The 19,514-nt window shown below is 38.7% G+C and overlaps 2 protein-coding genes across 2 annotated transcripts; both read left to right on the top strand.

Annotated features, from left to right (window-relative positions):
• Positions 1-2,626: 2,626 nt before the first annotated feature.
• LOC5508559 (b(0,+)-type amino acid transporter 1) lies at positions 2,627-11,146 on the top strand. The gene is made up of 10 exons (XM_001629087.2): positions 2,627-3,776; positions 4,876-5,001; positions 5,713-5,812; positions 5,980-6,024; positions 6,551-6,674; positions 6,764-6,867; positions 8,948-9,044; positions 9,160-9,315; positions 9,613-9,787; positions 10,313-11,146. Exons 1-10 carry the CDS (start codon positions 3,263-3,265, stop codon positions 10,369-10,371), a joined length of 1,500 nt encoding a protein of 499 aa, XP_001629137.1. The 5' UTR covers positions 2,627-3,262; the 3' UTR covers positions 10,372-11,146.
• Positions 11,147-15,091: 3,945 nt separating this feature from the next.
• On the top strand, positions 15,092-19,179 carry LOC5508543 (proteasome assembly chaperone 4). Its single transcript, XM_001629086.3, has 3 exons — positions 15,092-15,337; positions 18,357-18,432; positions 18,573-19,179. The coding sequence occupies exons 1-3, from the start codon at positions 15,125-15,127 to the stop codon at positions 18,689-18,691; spliced, it is 408 nt and encodes a 135-aa protein (XP_001629136.2). The 5' UTR covers positions 15,092-15,124; the 3' UTR covers positions 18,692-19,179.
• The last annotated feature ends 335 nt before the right edge of the window (positions 19,180-19,514 follow it).

The raw sequence follows: 19,514 nt of genomic DNA, 5'->3' as shown, positions 1-19,514 counted from the left end.
AGTCATGAAGTTTACGAAGCCCCTGGGGTACGCTCACCTCAAAAATTACAATAATCATGCAGATTTTCCAAATAAGGAATATATTAGTTTCCTTATATGAAAGTGACCGCGTTTGGCAAAAACGACAATTTTGGGCTCAACTTTCTTGATATGGTCTAAAATTATAAAGAAATTACAAGTTACGGGCGTGGCTGTTCCTCCTAGGGTTTTCCTAATGTTTTTTCCCCTGCCCCCCCCCCCCTCCCTTTCTCAAGTATTTTAAGGCCCGTGTTACGGCCCTCTGGCCCTACGACCAAGTCAATACGAACTGGCTCATACGAGCGTGACTGGAACTATGTCGGAATAAGCGTTTTTACATTAACCTCTTTTAAAATCATTGTAGTAATGGTGCTTACACGATTGTTCGTTCAATAACAATAAGACAATCCTAGCTTAGTCAAATTTTCGGGTTTCCTGTGGTTAGCCTGGAGACAAGAGATTTGGGGAGAGTATTCTGTTTCATCTTCCCTGCTAGCAGAGGCCTCTTTTCTCTGTATTTCGCTCGGCTGGAGTTCGCGAGGAAAAGATATATTTTCCTCGCGAACTCCAGCCCAGCAAAATACAGAGAAAAGAGGCTTCTGCTAGCAGGGAAGTTTCATCAAAATGACATTTAGAAGCTGTGGACTAGATGGTTTCCAAAAATCGCACCAATCTTTGAAAAACCATGGATTCGCCGCCGCATTAATTGCTCAATGTGCAAAATAACAGGCTTCGTTGAAATCTGGTGAACAAGAGAAAAATACATCCTTCAAGGCGACAACAGGCGATCGAGTAATAAAAAATATCATATTGGGCATGACTTTAATATAGGACCGACTCTCTAAGAAAATAAAATAGCATCCCTTATAACGAATAGTATCAGCATTTCAAGTCTACATTTGGCTTACAAATACACAACTCTCGTCAGTTTAACAAATGTAAATAAGTGCGCTTTGAAAATCACCTCTACGTGAATAAATCTTTATTGAACCAATTTACCCGCGGGACGCTTTCAGGAAAATCTACTCTCCTTTTATTGGTCAACAGAATTTCCCAATAGATGAAATGACACCTAAATGGTATTAAAAAGCGGTACCATCTGTTGTAGTTACAAAAATAATAGGCCTTTGAAAAGAGATCAGTACTTTGCATTTTTGTTTAGCATTCACACAAAATCATTTCCCAGCGAAACAAACGCAGTTGCGTCCCTGTGAGATACACAAACAAGCGGATCCCTCGCAACACACATTGGTCGTCTTTTTGGTTTTAAAAGACTTTTAAAGGTAAGTCGTTTTATACCATTCACTGCAGTCGGGGAAAACATTTTTTTCTGTATATCCATCTTTACCGTTTGTGAATCTCCAAATTATTACTTTTATGTTTTCCTTTCATTTTTTAAAGAGAAAAAAATTTATAGTACATAAGTGTCGAGAGTTATCTCAAATAGATCTAAAATAGTAGTAAAAAAAGAGAAAAAGAAAAGAGATAAAAAAGACAGTTGGCGAAGGTAAAAAAAGTTGAATTTGGAAAAACGCGGTCAAAAGAAATATATCCGAAGTTTAATTCGAAACTCGAATTTTCTTAGGGGGAAGGGGGTGGCAACCAACTGTAATCCCAAAAATCCCAAATACAGGGATTTCTCCCATAAATAGCGGTTAGGAGATCCCATTCATTCAACGAAATGTACTATTACGCTGACTTCCAGCACCACAGGCTCATATTAAATTCAAAAAGGAGATTTAGCCTCCCGTTTCTATTTGGTATCAGCTGGGGACGAAAAGTGGGGAGAAACGCGGACATACTCTTCGCTCGATTTTTACCTCCGTCACTCGGTCTCTATTAACTCGTCCACTGAAACGCTTGCTGCACAGGCTAGAAAGGCGATGGACAACGTGTTGTTGAGCATAGCCATAACACAACTCGAATTATTGGGGGGGGGGGGGGGGGGCACGATACAGAAGCATTAAGAAAACAATGTAGGGCACAGCCACGCCCCTACTGGTCATTTTCTTATATTTTTGAAAATATTGGGGACGGGTAGCACGTGCCCCCAGTGCCCCACCCCCTGCTACGGCCCTGTTGTTGAGGGAGAGGGGTGGTTTGCGTTCGCTTGTTTTGAATAAAGTTTTGTTCTATTTTAAATTATTACAAACAAATTACAAGTGCGCACCCCCCCCCCCCCCCCCAAAAAAAAAAAAAAAAATTGATGTCGAATTTTGGAGTAGACCCTTGCTCTTAGCCCCCGGGAGGGAGGGCCTTGGGAGGTCTTTTCGGAGTTTCAGGTGATCCTGGTCTCTTGCACAGCCGTTATTAGTGTCCGTCTGAAATCCCTCCCACAAAGAGTGGATCTCGACTAAGGATGGCTGCGCAGGAGACTTGCGATTTAGCCGAGAGAGAATGTTTACGGTAGAATGTGAGAAAGCGCAAAGTCATACGGTATATTATTTATTGTTCATTCATCGGCTTTTGTCATAAGTACGTGTTCAGGTTTTATGTTACGAATGTCAGGGTCGAAGTCATCTTGGCAAAGAGTCCTCCGGTCGACATTAGACATTTTACCACTAACACAAGAACGTAGTGACAATAAACTGCGAGACGAGAAAGCGAGTCAAAGATTTTATTTTCATTTTATGTTAAAGAGTAGAAGATTACCGTACACTGATATTACATTTCATGCCAACGTGTCTTTTAATGTTTGTATTGGTAAAATGTTTTACATCTCTATGTTAGTCTTCCCTCCTTTCACTTCACCTCTCCTACTCGTATTTCTACCTGCCATCTCCTTCGTGACAAAAAGTGTGATTCAAATCGCCTTCCAGATTGCATCAGACAAATTGCGTGACATGCAAAGAGAGAGCTAGAAAAAGCCTGAAACATCTGTAAAATACATTTCTCAACACGGATTATACCCTTCTCAGCGAGGAGGTTTCCGGACTTCCATTCTAAAGTATCAAATGTTTGAGACTTTGTGCAGAAGGATAGATTTCTTTCCCGCCACGACCTTAGCACGTGCTTGGCGTGAATTTCTGACCCGAGAATCCGTTATTTCCAGCGCTCTGATTGGCTGGCGCAAATGAATAGTCCAATAACAACTTTCGGTGCTCACGTTGTAGTAATATTGGCCTTTATCTGTACTACATCGACTTTTGTGTGCCGGTTAAGGCATTTCCCCGGCTAATATAGCCTTGTTAAGCTCTTGAAATTCGCCCTAGGTTAGCCAAGAGCAACTGGGAAAGCCACGAAGATGAGCGAAAGCCCGGATAACGATGTTCACAACACTTCGAACACCCCGCTCAAACCTTCGGAGGAAGCCGACCCCGAAGCACCGAAAGTCCAAATCCAGTCGAAAGTCGGCCTTGAAAAGCGAGTTACTCTGCTCAGTGGTATATCATTCATCGTGGGGACCGTAATAGGGTCAGGAATATTCATTTCACCCACCGGAATCCTCGGCACAACTCAATCTATCGGACTTTCATTGATGGTTTGGTTTGGATGTGGATTCCTCGCTTTGCTTGCCTGCCTTTGCTATACTGAGTTAGGGACGGCTGTACAGAAATCCGGGGCCGAATATGCCTATCTTATGGAAGCTTTTGGTCCAATCCCGGCCTTTCTGTTCGCCTGGACAGGGATAATCATCAATAGACCTGCCATCACTGCAATCGTGTCGTTGATTTTCGCCGAGTACGTTGCTAAGCCTTTCTTCCCAGAATGTGCCCCTCCGCCAGCGGTTGTGAAACTTCTTGGACTGGCTTGTATTGGTGAGTTTATTTTATGATCGCCGTTATTATATATCCAATGACTCCCGGAAAGTTATTATATATTTAACCTTTGCTCATTTTATGGTATTTCTATGGGAATCGAAAGCCCCCTGACATCAAAGTTATTTTGTTTTGAGAAGGGAAAACATTAGTGTGTGGTTTTTAGAAAGAACACGTGGCCTTTAGCTATAGCGTGTTGCGATATAGTAATTGATTTATCTACGGAAAACCTTGATTCGAAACCTATAAAAGTGTTATCTCACTCCGATTATTGAACTCTTGTAAAGGAGAAGTCGTAGTTGAAAAAGCTACAATAATTCGTGCGCTAGTACCGGCAAAATAAACCCGATTAAGATGATTAGGTTAATATGTTTTGAATATCGAGTCAGCTTTTTGTCCCCCCCTATTGAATCGAAACTAAGTAATTAATAAAGAGTGCATTTCGATCACAACATTTTATTATTGTCTATGATACACGAATAGTTAGCATGAATTCAGTAGAAAATGGGAAAATAACCCATTCACCATTTGTCTTTGATGACACATTTTTATTCTACGTTCCAATTATCTCATTAAAATGCTCATGCCTTTTGTAAAAATCGTACCATCTATAATTCATTATTTAATTGCTTACAATAAGTTCCACTAATTCCGTTTCACTTGTACACTTGCCTTTTAGAAATTATACCCACGAATCCTCTTTGATGATTGCCCATCTCATTCATTTCAACAACCGGAAATTGTTGTCAGCGATCTCTGCTTTTTATTTATTTTACTCTCAGGAAATGTAAATCTTACACCTCCACTTTTATTAAGCACCCATTTTGCTTCATACCTAGTCTTTTTTGGTTATGTTCAGAGAAATAAATAATAAAATATTGTTCAATCGGCATATTCCAGTGGTGGTGAAGGCCCTATATTCTCGGAAATCCTGCTTTTAAATTATAATTAAAAATGACTGAAACACTTGATCAGACATTGGATCTAACTTTTTACTGAAATCCATGCTTTCCCGGGTCCTCTAGCTGAAAATTTTTGACCTCCCCCCAGCTTCAGTAGTATAAGTAATGTATTTATTTTAGTAATTTCTTTTCCTCAGTAACTGTGACTGGAATTAACTGTTGGAGTGTGCGTTGGGCCACACGAGTACAAAGAATCTTCACCTATGCTAAACTGCTGTGCATTGCTATGCTGGTTATCATAGGGGTGGTTGAACTATGCAAAGGTAAGGTCTGGTCTGTTGCTGTGTTTGGAAGAGGCATAGTTATATATCTTAAAAACAGTGCATGCAATCATGGATATTCTGAAACAATCGTCACAGACATATATACCATTTTTGAGAAATTTGTCATTGTGTGCACTGTTTTTATTGCCATTCACGTTGGCGTGCTGGGTAATGCCAGGAGGGCAAATGAATGCTGGGAAGAGTCCCTAAGCAGGCCCGTACCAGAGAGGGTGCAGGGGGTGCGAATGCACCTCCCACATAACGGCTAAAAGTCCACTTTTGGTTCGCAATAGATGTGCTATTTGTAGACAAAACTATAAAGCATCAGAGAACTAGATAAAACAGGTATTCTAGATCACTCTAGTGGGTTATAAATCTACAAGTCAAACTTGTTTGTAGCCAAATGCGATAATGAACCTCCCTTGGAGATACTGCGACACCAGAAAAAAAGCCCTTTTGTTCTTTCAGGGGTGGTCAGATTTTATACAGAAAACGCACACCCTCCCCACCCCCTCTCCACTGGAAAAATTAGGTCCACCTTTTCAGGTTTCATACGCTCCATAGAAAAATCCTAGGTACGGGCTTGCTAAGTGAGGATTATTGCATCTCCTCTTTGATGTAACTCCAATAAGGACATCTCAAACATCAGAGTTTGCTACAAGTGAAAGGCCTGAATCCTGTATCATATATATTTTTTTTTTACTTTCACAGGAAAAACAGAAAATCTACAAAATGCATTTGAGGGTTCTGAGACTGATCCAGCCAAAATAGGCTTTGCATTCTACATTGGACTGTGGGCCTATGATGGATGGTAAGTGGGGGTTCTTTCAAGAGGTTTGCATCTACATGGCATGTGCTCTGCCTTTTTTATTCTGCTTTTCAGTTTATTCATATTAAACAATATTATTTTTATCCTTTATGTCATTATCTATTTTCCAGCTATTATTTGAATGTCAAACTAATTGTTTCTTTTTCCAGGAATTCACTTAATTATTGTACAGAAGAGATGAAGGACCCTGCCAGGTGAGTTGTGCATTATATTAATTATACCGTAAATGCTTGTTTTCATGCCCAGCTTCCAATAAGTGTTAATAAGCTTCCCCCCTAAGGTTCCAAATAATAATTAAATGCCCCCTTCAAATAAGCCCCCCCCCCCCCTGACTCCCAAGAAATGTAAGAATGAAGAAATTCAAGGCTTTTAACACCAACAAATTAACCTCATTTTATTATCTACTAGTGAAACCAACTATTTGTTAGAATTGTTATTATTTAATTCTTACTGTTCAATGATATGGCTTGATTTTTTTTTTGTAAATTTGATACATGAAAAAAAGATATAACAGTTATTTATATAGAGCTGAAGTCTGAATTTGAAATTACACCACTTCAGATGAGCGCCCCACATCCCTTGCTACTCGGAAGATTAAAGCAGCACCCAGAGTGCTAAAACATAAATTTACAATGCCCACACTGTCAATCTGTTGTCACGGTAATTAATAAAAATGCAAATGAAGCTCCTTAGAACTTTTATTTCACTCTCTCCTGGTAGAGATATGCCTAAAGCAATTATCATCGGCATTTCAATCATCACTGGGTGTTATCTCATGGTGAATATTGCCTACATAACCGTCCTGGGCGGAGCTGGTATTCTCGCGTCAGAGGCAGTGGCTGTCGTAAGTACTCTGACTGCAATCTGTTGTCTCAATTTGAGTTCAAGTAAGAGTTTGAATGCCCTTTTTAAATTGTTTTTCTTTTTATTTAGAGCATTGGTGATGTCTATCTTGGCCCAATGAAATGGATCATCCCCGTGTTTGTAGCTGCTTCTACATTTGGCACCGTCAATGGTGTAGCCTTTACTAGTGGAAGGTAAGTTGTCAAAGCTGTACCTACAAATTATTGTTTTAATAAAAAAAAGTCATTATATTACTTAGCCATCCTTGCTTGGGGAAAGACCTTTTTCTTGTACACATGTCTAATCCTTGTATTTGGGGAAATACCTTTTTCCTGTACACATGTCTTAATCCTTGTATTTGGGGAAAGACCTTTTTCCTGTACACATGTCTTAATCCTTGTGTTTGGGGAAAGACCCCTTTTCTGTACACATGTCTTAATCCTTGTATTTGGGGAAAGACCTTTTTCCTGTACACATGTCTTAATTCTTGTATTTGGGGAAAGACCTTTTCCTGTACATGTCTTAATCCTTGTATTTGGGGGAAGACCTCTTTCCTGTACAATTGTCTTAATCCTTGTATTTGGGGAAAGACCTTTTTCCTGTACACATGTCTTAATCCTTGTATTTGGGGAAAGACCTTTTTCCTGTACACATGTCTTAATCCTTGTATTTGGGGAAAGACCCCTTTCCTGTACAATTGTCTTAATCCTTGTATTTGGGGAAAGACCTTTTTCCTGTACACATGTCTTAATCCTTGTATTTGGGGAAAGACCTTTTTCCTGTACACATGTCTTAATCCTTGTATTTGGGGAAAGACCTTTTTCCTGTACATGTCTTAATCCTTGTATTTGGGGAAAGACCCCTTTCCTGTACAATTGTCTTAATCCTTGTATTTGGGGAAAGACCCCTTTCCTGTACAATTGTCTTAATCCTTGTATTTGGGGAAAGACCCCTTTCCTGTACAATTGTCTTAATCCTTGTATTTGGGGAAAGACCTTTTTCCTGTACACATGTCTTAATCCTTGTATTTGGGGAAAGACCTTTTTCCTGTACACATGTCTTAATCCTTGTATTTGGGGAAAGACCTTTTTCCTGTACATGTCTTAATCCTTGTATTTGGGGAAAGACCCCTTTCCTGTACAATTGTCTTAATCCTTGTATTTGGGGAAAGACCCCTTTCCTGTACAATTGTCTTAATCCTTGTATTTGGGGAAAGACCCCTTTCCTGTACAATTGTCTTAATCCTTGTATTTGGGGAAAGACCCCTTTCCTGTACAATTGTCTTAATCCTTGTATTTGGGGAAAGACCCCTTTCCTGTACAATTGTCTTAATCCTTGTATTTGGGGAAAGACCTTTTTCCTGTACACATGTCTTAATCCTTGTATTTGGGGAAAGACCTTTTTCCTGTACACATGTCTTAATCCTTGTATTTGGGGAAAGACCTTTTTCCTGTACACATGTCTTAATCCTTGTATTTGGGGAAAGACCTTTTTCCTGTACACATGTCTTAATCCTTGTATTTGGGGAAATACCTTTTTCCTGTACACATGTCTTAATTCTTGTATTTGGGGAAAGACCTTTTCCTGTACATGTCTTAATCCTTGTATTTGGGGAAAGACCCCTTTCCTGTACAATTGTCTTAATCCTTGTATTTGGGGAAAGACCTTTTTCCTGTACACATGTCTTAATCCTTGTATTTGGGGAAAGACCTTTTTCCTGTACACATGTCTTAATCCTTGTATTTGGGGAAAGACCTTTTTCCTGTACACATGTCTTAATCCTTGTATTTGGGGAAAGACCTTTTTCCTGTACACATGTCTTAATCCTTGTATTTGGGGAAAGACCTTTTTCCTGTACACATGTCTTAATTCTTGTATTTGGGGAAAGACCTTTTCCTGTACATGTCTTAATCCTTGTATTTGGGGAAAGACCCCTTTCCTGTACAATTGTCTTAAGAGGACAACTCACCCTTTCCAAGTGTTTCCTGTTGCCAGGGTTTTGAGTGGGAGGTTTGCTTACCCAATTAGCAGACCATTTTGTTCTAAATATCTTGTCCTAGCTTGCAGTGGTTCTAATTTTTCTTTATTTGAACAAATCCCCCAGTCTAGTGGGGTGCCCCCAACCAGCCACCCCCTCCCCTGGCTTTTTGAAAGAAGTCAATGCCTTTATGTGTACATACCTGTGAAATACATCAGCAAAATACAAGTGGTTCGAGTTGTGACACAGAATTCTCCATACACTGATTTCTCTTGTTCTCTAATTTTGCTACCCAGGTTGACATATACCGCTGCCCGTGATGGCCTATTACCGTCCATGCTTGCCATGATTCAAGTGAAGCGCTTGACTCCTCTTCCCTCCATGCTTCTCACGGTAAGGCTAAGGCTCGATGAGCTGTGTCATTACCCTAGTGGTTACATACTTGAGGACTTATAAGTAGTGGTTATAGAACCTTTCCTAATAATATTTGCATCAATTATCGTTCCAGAGCACTATTGCCATCTGCATGTTATTGCCACCTGGCAGTAATTTCATGAGTCTTGTGGGATTCTTCAGTTTTGCTGCCTGGTTGTTCTATGGTGGTTCATTTGCAGCTTTGCTGTGGTTGAGGTACAAGAAACCGGAAATGCCTCGCCCTTATAGGGTTAGTAGACAATCAACAAGGCCGGTTCACACTAGGACACAAGCAAAGTGCCCATAATTTTCCAATTCTCACTGGAACTTAACAGCAAGTGTAAGAAAATGCATCTGCTTGAATTTCTTGCACTTGTGTTTGACCGATTCTTGCTTGTGGTGCACTTGCATTTGCTCTTGCGCTTGTGTCCTAGTGAGAACCCAGAGGAAAAGTAACAGAGTAATAAATCAGCAGTGTTACCTGCAAAACACTGTACCTAATGTACAATAATGTGGATCTTAAAATCTTTTCTTTCTCTGTTGGCAGGTGCCTATCGTTATCCCAATCTTCATGCTGCTTGCGTCCATGTATCTGTGTATCGCACCATTCGTGGCCAAGCCTATCGGTTCAACTATTGCCTGTCTGATTATCCTTGCCGGTCTGCCATTCTATTTCTTCTTCAAGTCGCCCTATGTCCCAAAGTGGTTTAGACGGTACTTTGGTGAGTAATACCAATCAATTTACTTGAACTATTTTAAGGTGATGACCAATTAAAACTTGCTATAAAAGAAGGGGGCTTTTTTACGAGATGGTTCAAATGTCCAATAAAAAACTCTGTTCAAGAAGGTTTTTGTCAGTACAAAGAGAACCCGCTGCCCAGACCAAGCTTTTTATTCACCCCCATCATATCATCATCATCATTATTGCTATTGCGATTGCTACTGTGATTGTTATTGCTACTGTTATTGCTATTGCTATTGTTATTGTTCTTGCTATTGTTATTGCTATTGCTCCTGTTATTGTTATTGCTATTGCTATGCTATTGTTATTGCAATTGCTACTGTTATTGTTTTTGCTATTGCTAATTACTATTGCTATTGTTATTGCGATTGCTACTGTTATTGCTATTATTATTACTATTACTTATATATGCTTTTAAAAATAAAATAGCATGACGGGGCGTGTGTGTGTGTGTGTGAATTATTATTACTAATATTGTCAATTAACTATGTGCTCTCCTCTTCAGAATCCTTCACTTATGGATCCCAAAAGTTGTTCAACATCGCTTTAGCAGATGAGGATTGAGAGCTTACAGTAACCTTGGAAACTAGAAAGAACAAACAGCAAAATCCAGGCTTGCTGTGAGCATAGTCAGGATTATGCAGTCTAAGATTTGATAATTCTTCAATCAGAAAACGTCGAGCGGTGGATGCACATGGTGGATTGGTGTACACTGCTGATAAGTGAAACACAACACAAAGAGCTGCCATAGATAGTGTTGTCATAACGTTTTATCAGGTTTGTTTTTGTGTAGGATATTATCAAGGGTTTTTAAGGACATGAACGATTGGAGACATTTCCATTGATAGAAATTCCATAACCAATAGAGGAAGGATTTTTCCTAGGAGAACACAATACATAATAGCATTTTTAATGCTTTAAAAAAAAAGCGTTAAGATTTTAAGTTGAATTTCAAGCAAATGCTGTTGTTATTCACTAATTAATTTTATTCATTCCAAATGGACATGCAACTGTAGCTTGTTGGTAAAAGATTACATACATGGCGGACAATTGCCTGGTCATTTAATAATACGCAATTATGTTTGCACATCGGAATTTGTTAGATATAATTAAAGTAAACGTAAATTGATTTGCTACTTGATATTTATTTTCAGCACTGCATGAAGATTATTGTAATTTATAGCATTATAAATGTAAATTGATTGAAAATCTGTATGATAAAGAATCGTAGTAAAAATAAGACCTCTCACTTGTCAGCGTACGAAGCAGTGATAAGTATATCGTGCGTATAGATGATTTCATATAGAAGTAAAGATGATCATTGCATGAAAAGTCCAAATGTTTGCTCTTGTTATTTTGTTTTGTGATATGGTTGTGGCTTGCTTTCAGGGCTCCTCTTCCCGTGTGAGGTATGGGTGTGACTCATGGCTCCTCCCCCCTTGTGTAGGTATGGGTGGGACTCTTAATCGGTGCCCCCCTTCCCTTGTGTGAGTATGGCTCTCACTCATGGCTCCTCCCCACTTGTTAGGTATTGGTGAAGCTCTCGGTCAGTGCCCCTCTTCCCCTGTATGGGTGTGACTCTCACTCATGGCTCCTTCCCCCTATTGTAGGTATAAGTGTGGCCTTCAGTTGGTGCCCCCTCCCCCTGTGTGGGTATGGGTGTGGCTCCCCTACAGTAAAACATGTACCCATTCTAGGTTGCTGTAGAAAAGTTGAAAGGCACTGACTTTTTCAAATAAGGGAGATCTTTCTGCACGACATATCTTTGCGGTCTTTTTGGTCGCTCCCATTTCTTTCACGGAGATGTTTATTATTTTAGTCAGGGTTTGCTTTTTTCAAAATGATTTTCCAGATATATCGTCTTGCTTTATTTTGTGGCATGATTTCCTTTGACCTCCGGGGCCACAACGTTCCCAGACCTGTTTTTATTCATTTGGCGACGCTCGCTTTAAAAATGAGAAAGGCGTGAGAGCGAGAATAGTGAATAAAACACGGTGCATTTATGATTGCGTAGAGTTTATATTTCGTTTGGGCATTTTTCCCGCGCTAATGGAATAAATGGACATCAACCTTTCATGTTTTGATAGCTAAACTGTTCTTAGATAGTGAAACCAACACGGGCGCTCATCAAATTCTGACGTCAGTGTCGGGATGGAAAACGTTTAGAACCTTCTGCACCTTGTAGGCAAACGCGTCTGCAAAATAAGCACAATATACATGTGACGTCATAGTCAAGAGCTACGTCACTATAAAGAAGTGTGACGTCATTATAGTCAAGTGTAATTTTTGGTCAAGTGTGACGTCATAGTAAAAAGCGACGTCCATGAGAAAAAAGTGCGACGTAATTATTGTCAAGTGCGACGTCATTGCATTTAAGTGTGACGTCGTTATAGCGGAGCCAGCGCGGCCGTAGGCCGCGCGGGGAGCCCCATAGGTATAGAAAAATTGTATATAACTATGCGACTGAGTGTTTTTGGTCATCGCGCGGGAGCCCTGTGGTTCTGCCTCGCCTGCCTACCTGCCTGCCTGCCTGCCCGCGCAAGCTATGTAACCACGCTTCCCTGACACGGTCTCTAATGCTGTTGTGTCTTTGGCAAATAGCTCTCGATATAAGATCTGGATAATCAGTTTTAGTTGTTATTAAACCACCCATGTAAGGCAGTCACCATATTACTAGAGTGTTTGTTGTTTTAGTGGCCATAAAATTAAATGATTGTTTTAAACTAAGTCTATGATAGATATCAAAGGGGACAAAAACAAATTCAGAGGTAGTCTAGAGTACTTTTTTTCCTTCTAAAATGCTGCTCAGCACAGTCCCAAAGGTCATTGCAGAGGCACCGCTTTACTTTCCTTGTATCTGAGTTGTATTATCACTGGTATTGTTCCTGCCTGACACCATTGTGTGTAGGCTTTTGAATTTTTTCTCGTGATAATTGTATTTTTTTCATCTCCTTTTCCTGTTATTGTTTATAGGTGGTGGAAATATAGAAATAAATAAAATAGAAATGGATAAAGATGTATAAAAATGTGATGACTTTAGATTCTAATATTCAAACTAAAACCAAACCAAACAACAAATTTTGGAGGTTACTCTCGGGAAAAATTTCCCGAATGTAACCCTGATTTTTTTTCCCGAATGTAACCTTGATTTTTTTTTCCCGAATGTAACCCTGATTTTTTTTTCCCGAATGTAACCCTGATTTTTTTTCCCGAATGTAACCCTGATTTTTTTTCCCGAATGTAACCCTGATTTTTTTTTCCCGAATGTAACTTACAAATTGCATCTTCGATATTTTATTGTAGATTCGACGAGTTGGCATAGTACGCAAAAAGGCAGATGGTGACTTTGCTTGGGATAGTTTCCGATACCAATAGTTTTTAAAGTCATTTTAGTTACAAGTCGCCTCAGCAATGCCACGTTAGCTTAGCTGTGCGGACACTTGACTCCGACCGCAGCGACTCGGGTTCCCACTGAAAGCACAATTTTTTTTTCTTTAATTTTTTTTATAATTTTCATAATTAATTATACTGTTCTTGGTGTGTCATGATATTGAAATGAAAAAAAAAGGTATAAGGATATTTTTATGTACTCTCAGCATCTTTGATGTGTTCATGCTTTGTTAGGTATCCTGTTTTTATTTTATGCACACAAGAAAATAACTAGATTTCTTTGATAACTTGATTTCTTAGATTATAACGCAGAGCATAGTGCGCGATAGATAGATGGATATACCTCTTTTTCCCGGGTGTAACCTTTTCTTTTCCCGATTGTAACCTCCCCATACATACACTGACCTTACTACAGAATCGTCACAAAGGTGTCAAGTGCGAATGTGTCAAGTGCGAATGTGTCAAGTGCGAAGGTGTCAAGTGCGAAGGTGTCAAGTGCGAAGGTGTCAAGTGCGAAGGTGTCAAGTGCGAAGGTGTCAAGTGCGAAGGTGTCAAGTGCGAAGGTGTCAAGTGCGAAGGTTTGTACTTGTTGACTGAAGGTCTTTCTTTTCAGGCGGCTGGACCGCTGGTCATAAATGTTGGTCGTTTCCACTGTTATGGAGCAGCTTAACAAACTAAGTTGGGTTTCACTCGAGTTCAGAAAGTTGCTTACTGATTTGTTTACTTTAATGTTCACGAGGTAAACAAATACACAATTTAATAAAAAAAACACTATACTCGCAGGAAGTTCTTGAATTGCGATTGCGAAACACCCATTCTCGCAACCTCGTCCAAAGTATCCCTTCTCACAATTTTAAACTCGATAACCCCGCGGCTCAAAAATATGCCACGTTATAAACCGGCTCCATTGGGTCTGTACTTTTTGCGTCGCAGTGTGCAGAAGCTGGTTATGTGATGCGCGCGATCGCATTATAACAGTTTGGCGATCCTTGCTTCACTGCCCCTTTTCCCCCCTTCCCTAATAATCTTATTGCCTCCTTGCAGAGGCGGGTCCAGGGTGGAAAGAGGGGTGACATGTCCTTTTCGGGCCCAAAACAGCATTTTGACAGCAATAAAATAAAGCGTAACGCAAATTGTTACAGCCGAATTCGGTGTATCGCGATGCCGCGTTTCCCTATTAACATCAATTATACATAATTCTTTAGACATTTAACACATCGCGACTGAAACTGTAAAGAATCAGCCCCCTTTTAATTCTGAATCCGCCACTACGTCCCCCTCCATATTTCGAGGCCTGCTATTGCTCTCTAATTGACAGTTTGTAATAGAAAAGAGCTAGATACAGAAATTGACATTAATTAGCCACGCACTGAAGTAAACACGCCACCGACCATAAAAACAGACTCAACCAGAACATTTTGTAAAACTTCGAAAAGTCTATAAGAGTATGATGTGGAATTATTATCGGAATTTCAAAAATTAGGTGTTATTATTCACTTTTCTTAAACGGGCTGTGTGGAAAGCATTCTGCAAATGGCGGCGGGTGCCAACATTAAGCATGGTCACTCCAAACCCGATTTTCTACATGAAAGCTACCATCCCACCTGGCCGCCAAGATATTTTTTGAAAAATTGCGCCTAAGCACGCTCTCGTAAAATGAGTACTCGCACCCAATTTTGGGCTCTATCTAAACAGTAAATTTCAATTTAAAAAAAAATATTTGTTGCCAAGCAAACTGGAAATTTAAACATTGCAAGAGAACTACAAAGCAAACTCGTTAAGTGTGACAACGCTGGGAATATACACAATTTCTAATCTTTCAGTTTGCTGTTACTAAAAAGTGTTTTTATTGGTCACCCTGTACCGAAACCGCTAGAAAGAAGCCTGGTACTAATAGGCTCGCAATGTATTCTGGGAATTATTCAATATGGCGGACAAAACTGCGAATACCGCGCGTGAAGACAAATCACCGTTAAAATGCACTCCTGTTGAAACAAAGCTTTCCATTCATAGCTTTTCCCGAGAGCTAGTGGATAAAGTCGTGCACTTTCAGGTATTGAAGATGTCTGGCAGTTTGTACTTCTGGATTGGCACCTCTGCGAGCTTGTCGAACCTGTGTGTTGCCATGCAAACTAAATACGTATGTACTTACAACTTTCTCGGTCAATGAATGGAACATGCTCTTTAATCAATCAGTTATTTTGTTATCCAATCAGTGGCCGATCTAGCTTTTTGCCGAAGGGAGGGTTGACTCAATGACAATTGGGAGACAGTATAAACTTTTTTCCATCTTTTGCTCCGACGAAGGGCGACCCGGCGTAATTAATCGATGAAAATCGATATCAATCGAAATCAATCGATGCTAATCAATCGATTAATATTGGAAATCGACGATCTGCAATTTTGTGACCTTTCATCGGTTAGTAATCGATGATGGTACCATGATCGATTAATATTGATTTTATACTATTTTCATTTATTATGCTCTGAATGATCGCAAAGAACATAAAAGAGTACAAATGTATCATTTATTTAGTATACGTTCATTGTTAAAGGCCCTTAATGATACCTCTTTGAAACGGGCAGCAACAGAGTTATAATCCTTTTCAAAATAGCTCATACCTCAAAACGTTATATGGCGCACACAAAAACATATTTTCTTTGTCTCACCACACCCCAAAATTCAATGCTAGCTAGTAACTTAACAACAGATGCTGGTTAAGTTGTTCTAAAAATACTCGACTTGTGTTTGCTATGGTGTAAGTGGCCACTATTAGACTTATCGGGTAAAGCAACATACTTACTAAAAACGCTGCTTCCAAAATCAGTTTTGTAATACACTCTACTAAAAGAAACTCCAGAGTGCGGACACAGTACAAATAGGTAAAACTTTCTATATGACAGCCAAGTGTTTCCAAAAGAAATAAAATGTGACGTATCAAATAATATACATTATTTTTTCTATGGTGGTTAAAAAAACCCCACTGGAAGCTTAGTAGATGTCTATGCGTTTTACCGACTTTGGAAATCAAAGATTCCTGCTCTTTTGCCGATGGTTACATGTACGTTATTTGCTAACGACTTACAACGGAAGGCTCGCACCGATGAAATTAAGGAATATCTTCGTGTGACTATAGCTTAATCATCGATTACCAATATCAATCGATATTAATTGGCTGATTTCATCGATTAATATCGATTTATCGATTAGCAAACGAGGATCGATTTTCATCGATTAATTACGCCGGGAGGGCTAACACTCAAAGCGTCAGCGCACTTTCTCCATTTCACAGAGATGTAAAACATACCATTTCAAACTTGTGTTGATTTATAGCTTGTCTACATCATGCCTACACAGACCACCTAGTTTTTCTACATCTTGTCTGTAGTCTTTCTACCTATATAAAACTACCTAGTTTTTCTACATCTTGTTTGTAGTCTTTCTACCTATATAAAACTACCTAGTTTTTCTACATCTTGTCTGTAGTCTTTCTACCTATATAAAACTACCTAGTTTTTCTACATCTGGTCTGTAGTCTTTCTACCTATATAAAACTACCTAGTTTTTCTACATCTTATCTGTAGTCTTTCTAGTCATACCATCTAGTTATTCTAAAGTTTGTCTATATTTTGACTAGTTATACCACCTAGTTATTCTACAGCTTATCTGTAGTCTGTCTATTTAAACCATTTTTTTCTGATACGTTTGGCTTTGTGACTCGCACAGACACATAATGCTATCTGAGAAGGCTATTTCATTGATAAAATTTGCTCTACTTAGAGTGTATACATGAATAAAATACTTTTTTATGCCCTCCCTGGGCTTCCCTCCTCCATTCTCAGTAAATAGGGGTGTCCACCCAAGATAACAGTATGCATTTTTGCACATAAAACTAGCGAGGCAAACTCAGGACACATGGAAATGGGGGGTCAATTGGCTGAATAAAAAATATGCTTGAATCCAAAGTTGGTGAGTCGATTAAAATACAGCAAATAATTAATTTGATGGGATGTAATAAGAAACAATTATAGAAATGATATTGTTGTTCTCATATGATGAAGCGATAAAAAAATATTTTTTGGCTTTTTTTATTGCCTAAGTTTGTGTCGCACACTCATATTCACATTCAAGATGGCAGCAGCACCAAAATTTCTCTGGAGTACCCCCCCAGAAAGTGCTTAGGGCATCACTTCTAATTTGATTGCCATAGTGACAAATCAGCAGAGGTGTAAATGAGCTTCCATTTGAGCTAGAGAACTAAGCCCCCCAATCCTGGAAAGGCAACTTTTTATTGAGATGAAACTTTGATGTTGAATAATCCATGGCAAATGAAAATTTAATGCTTAGTTCTCTTTCTCAAATTAAACTTCGATTATCAAAGAATATTTCTGGATGAATTTTGGAAGATAAAAGAAAAGTGCTGGTTTTTGTTGTAATTTTTGCAGGTTGTATTATGGCATGTGTTTTGACACACGCTTTGTTGTATTAATTCACCTCAAATTCTGCGTTGTGCCATTTGCAAAAACTTTCCTCATTGTTTTATGAAAGCCCTCTGTCTAAAAAATTTAAATCACTCTGATATTTTTAAAAAAGTGATAATTTTATCAAATCGTGGTTGATTCTCAAAGTTAAACCACCAATTATTTTGTCTTCTGTAAGATTGGTATAAATTTGGCTTCATTTTGATATGGTTTAAAATTTGTCTGTCCTCCCTGATAAAACTTTCCCCTGGCAGCCCAAGAGGGCTTAAGGAGTTTATACCCCCGAACTATTGATTAGACATGGATGAATAACGATGCAATGTTTCCATTGAAAGGTGATGGAATTCTTACTCCATTGGCAAGTTTCAGTCAATTAGTGCATTTTACTTTATCTGTTTTGATCCATGGACAGTAGACAAGGTCCATGGCAAGTCGATCAGTCTTGTATGAGGTTATTTGATACCGAGACCTTACACCAGTAGCTTGTTATAGCCTATAATCCTGTTTAAAAAAGTTTTCAATATGTGAGGTCATTCTACTGTATATGAGAGTTGAAGACAAAGTCTCGTGTTTGCAAATATCCCTTATGATTCCCACTTGCTCAAGTTCTACTATAATCTTTATTTATTAATTAAATTATTTAACTGTATAATTCTAAACCTCTTCCCTACATACAGGAGGATATGCCAGCAACATCTTGTTTACTTGGGACTATTGCGGATGTAACCTCAAGCACCCTCGCTCAAAAACTAGGTAAAGTGTCCAGAGCTTATTTTTCATCTAATATGTTTTGAAATAATCTACCTTTTCTACTTTCAAAGATAAAATTCACAAAAGGTATTTTACTTGAAATAAAATTCTTATCGTTTAAAAGTGTCATTTTGTTTTTTTAGCTAAAAGGACAAAGAAACAAATATTTGTTAGTTACAATCTTCAAATGGATACCTCATACATGAGTCTTGTTGAGAAGGCTGTCATTGATGAGATGCAAAATGTGCCTGACATGTTCTAGACAAGACATGCAGTATCTGCCATTTTCTAGCAGACTACTGTATATATTTCTGGTATGTTCTAGACATTTCTGGTAAGTTCTAGGCAAGACATATCTGGCATGTTCTAGACAGGACATATCCGGCATGTTCTAGAGATTATTGTACATTTCTGCCGTGTTGTTTCTGCCATGTTCTAGAGATTATTGTACATTTCTGCCATGTTCTAGAGATTATTTTACATTTCTGGCATGTTCTAGATATTTTTGTACATTTCCGAAATGTTCTAGAGATTATTTGTACATTTCTGCCATGTTCTAGACAGGAGGTATCATTCCTCAATATATTGTACATGTTGTTCATCTTGGCTCAATTGTACTGCAGGCTCACAGAAACGAGCTGGAAATCGAGCTAGGTGTTCATCCTGTTGTGTTGAAGTCATGTAGTGTAATTTTTTCCCTGATGAGTAAAACTGTTATTATAAAGGAATAAAATGACTGTAGAATATTGAGTTCTTGTTCGGTTATTACTGATAATGTCTTAGTACTTTTCATTTCTGTTCATAAAAAATACATTAATTGATGAACTCTTTTTAGTCACGGGACTAATTGGCGTTTAAAAACGTTTATGGTGAATTGCAATGTGGTGATTACAAACTCGTAGGAACAATTTTAACATTTCAATTATCCTGTCAAGCGAATAACATCCATCCATTTTTTTTTCTTTTTTCTTTTGTAATATTTAGTGCCTTTTTATAATCCAAAATTAAGAACTCCCAGACAGAGTATAAATACCAGAAGATAATATGAGAAAACAAAGCTTCTAGCCTGGAGTTATGATTTAAAT

Source organism: Nematostella vectensis, chromosome 13 (assembly GCF_932526225.1).
Source record: "Nematostella vectensis chromosome 13, jaNemVect1.1, whole genome shotgun sequence".
Classification (NCBI taxonomy): domain Eukaryota; kingdom Metazoa; phylum Cnidaria; class Anthozoa; order Actiniaria; family Edwardsiidae; genus Nematostella; species Nematostella vectensis.
Note: the sequence above shows the minus strand (reverse complement) of the source record. Positions and strands in the feature narration are given on the sequence as shown.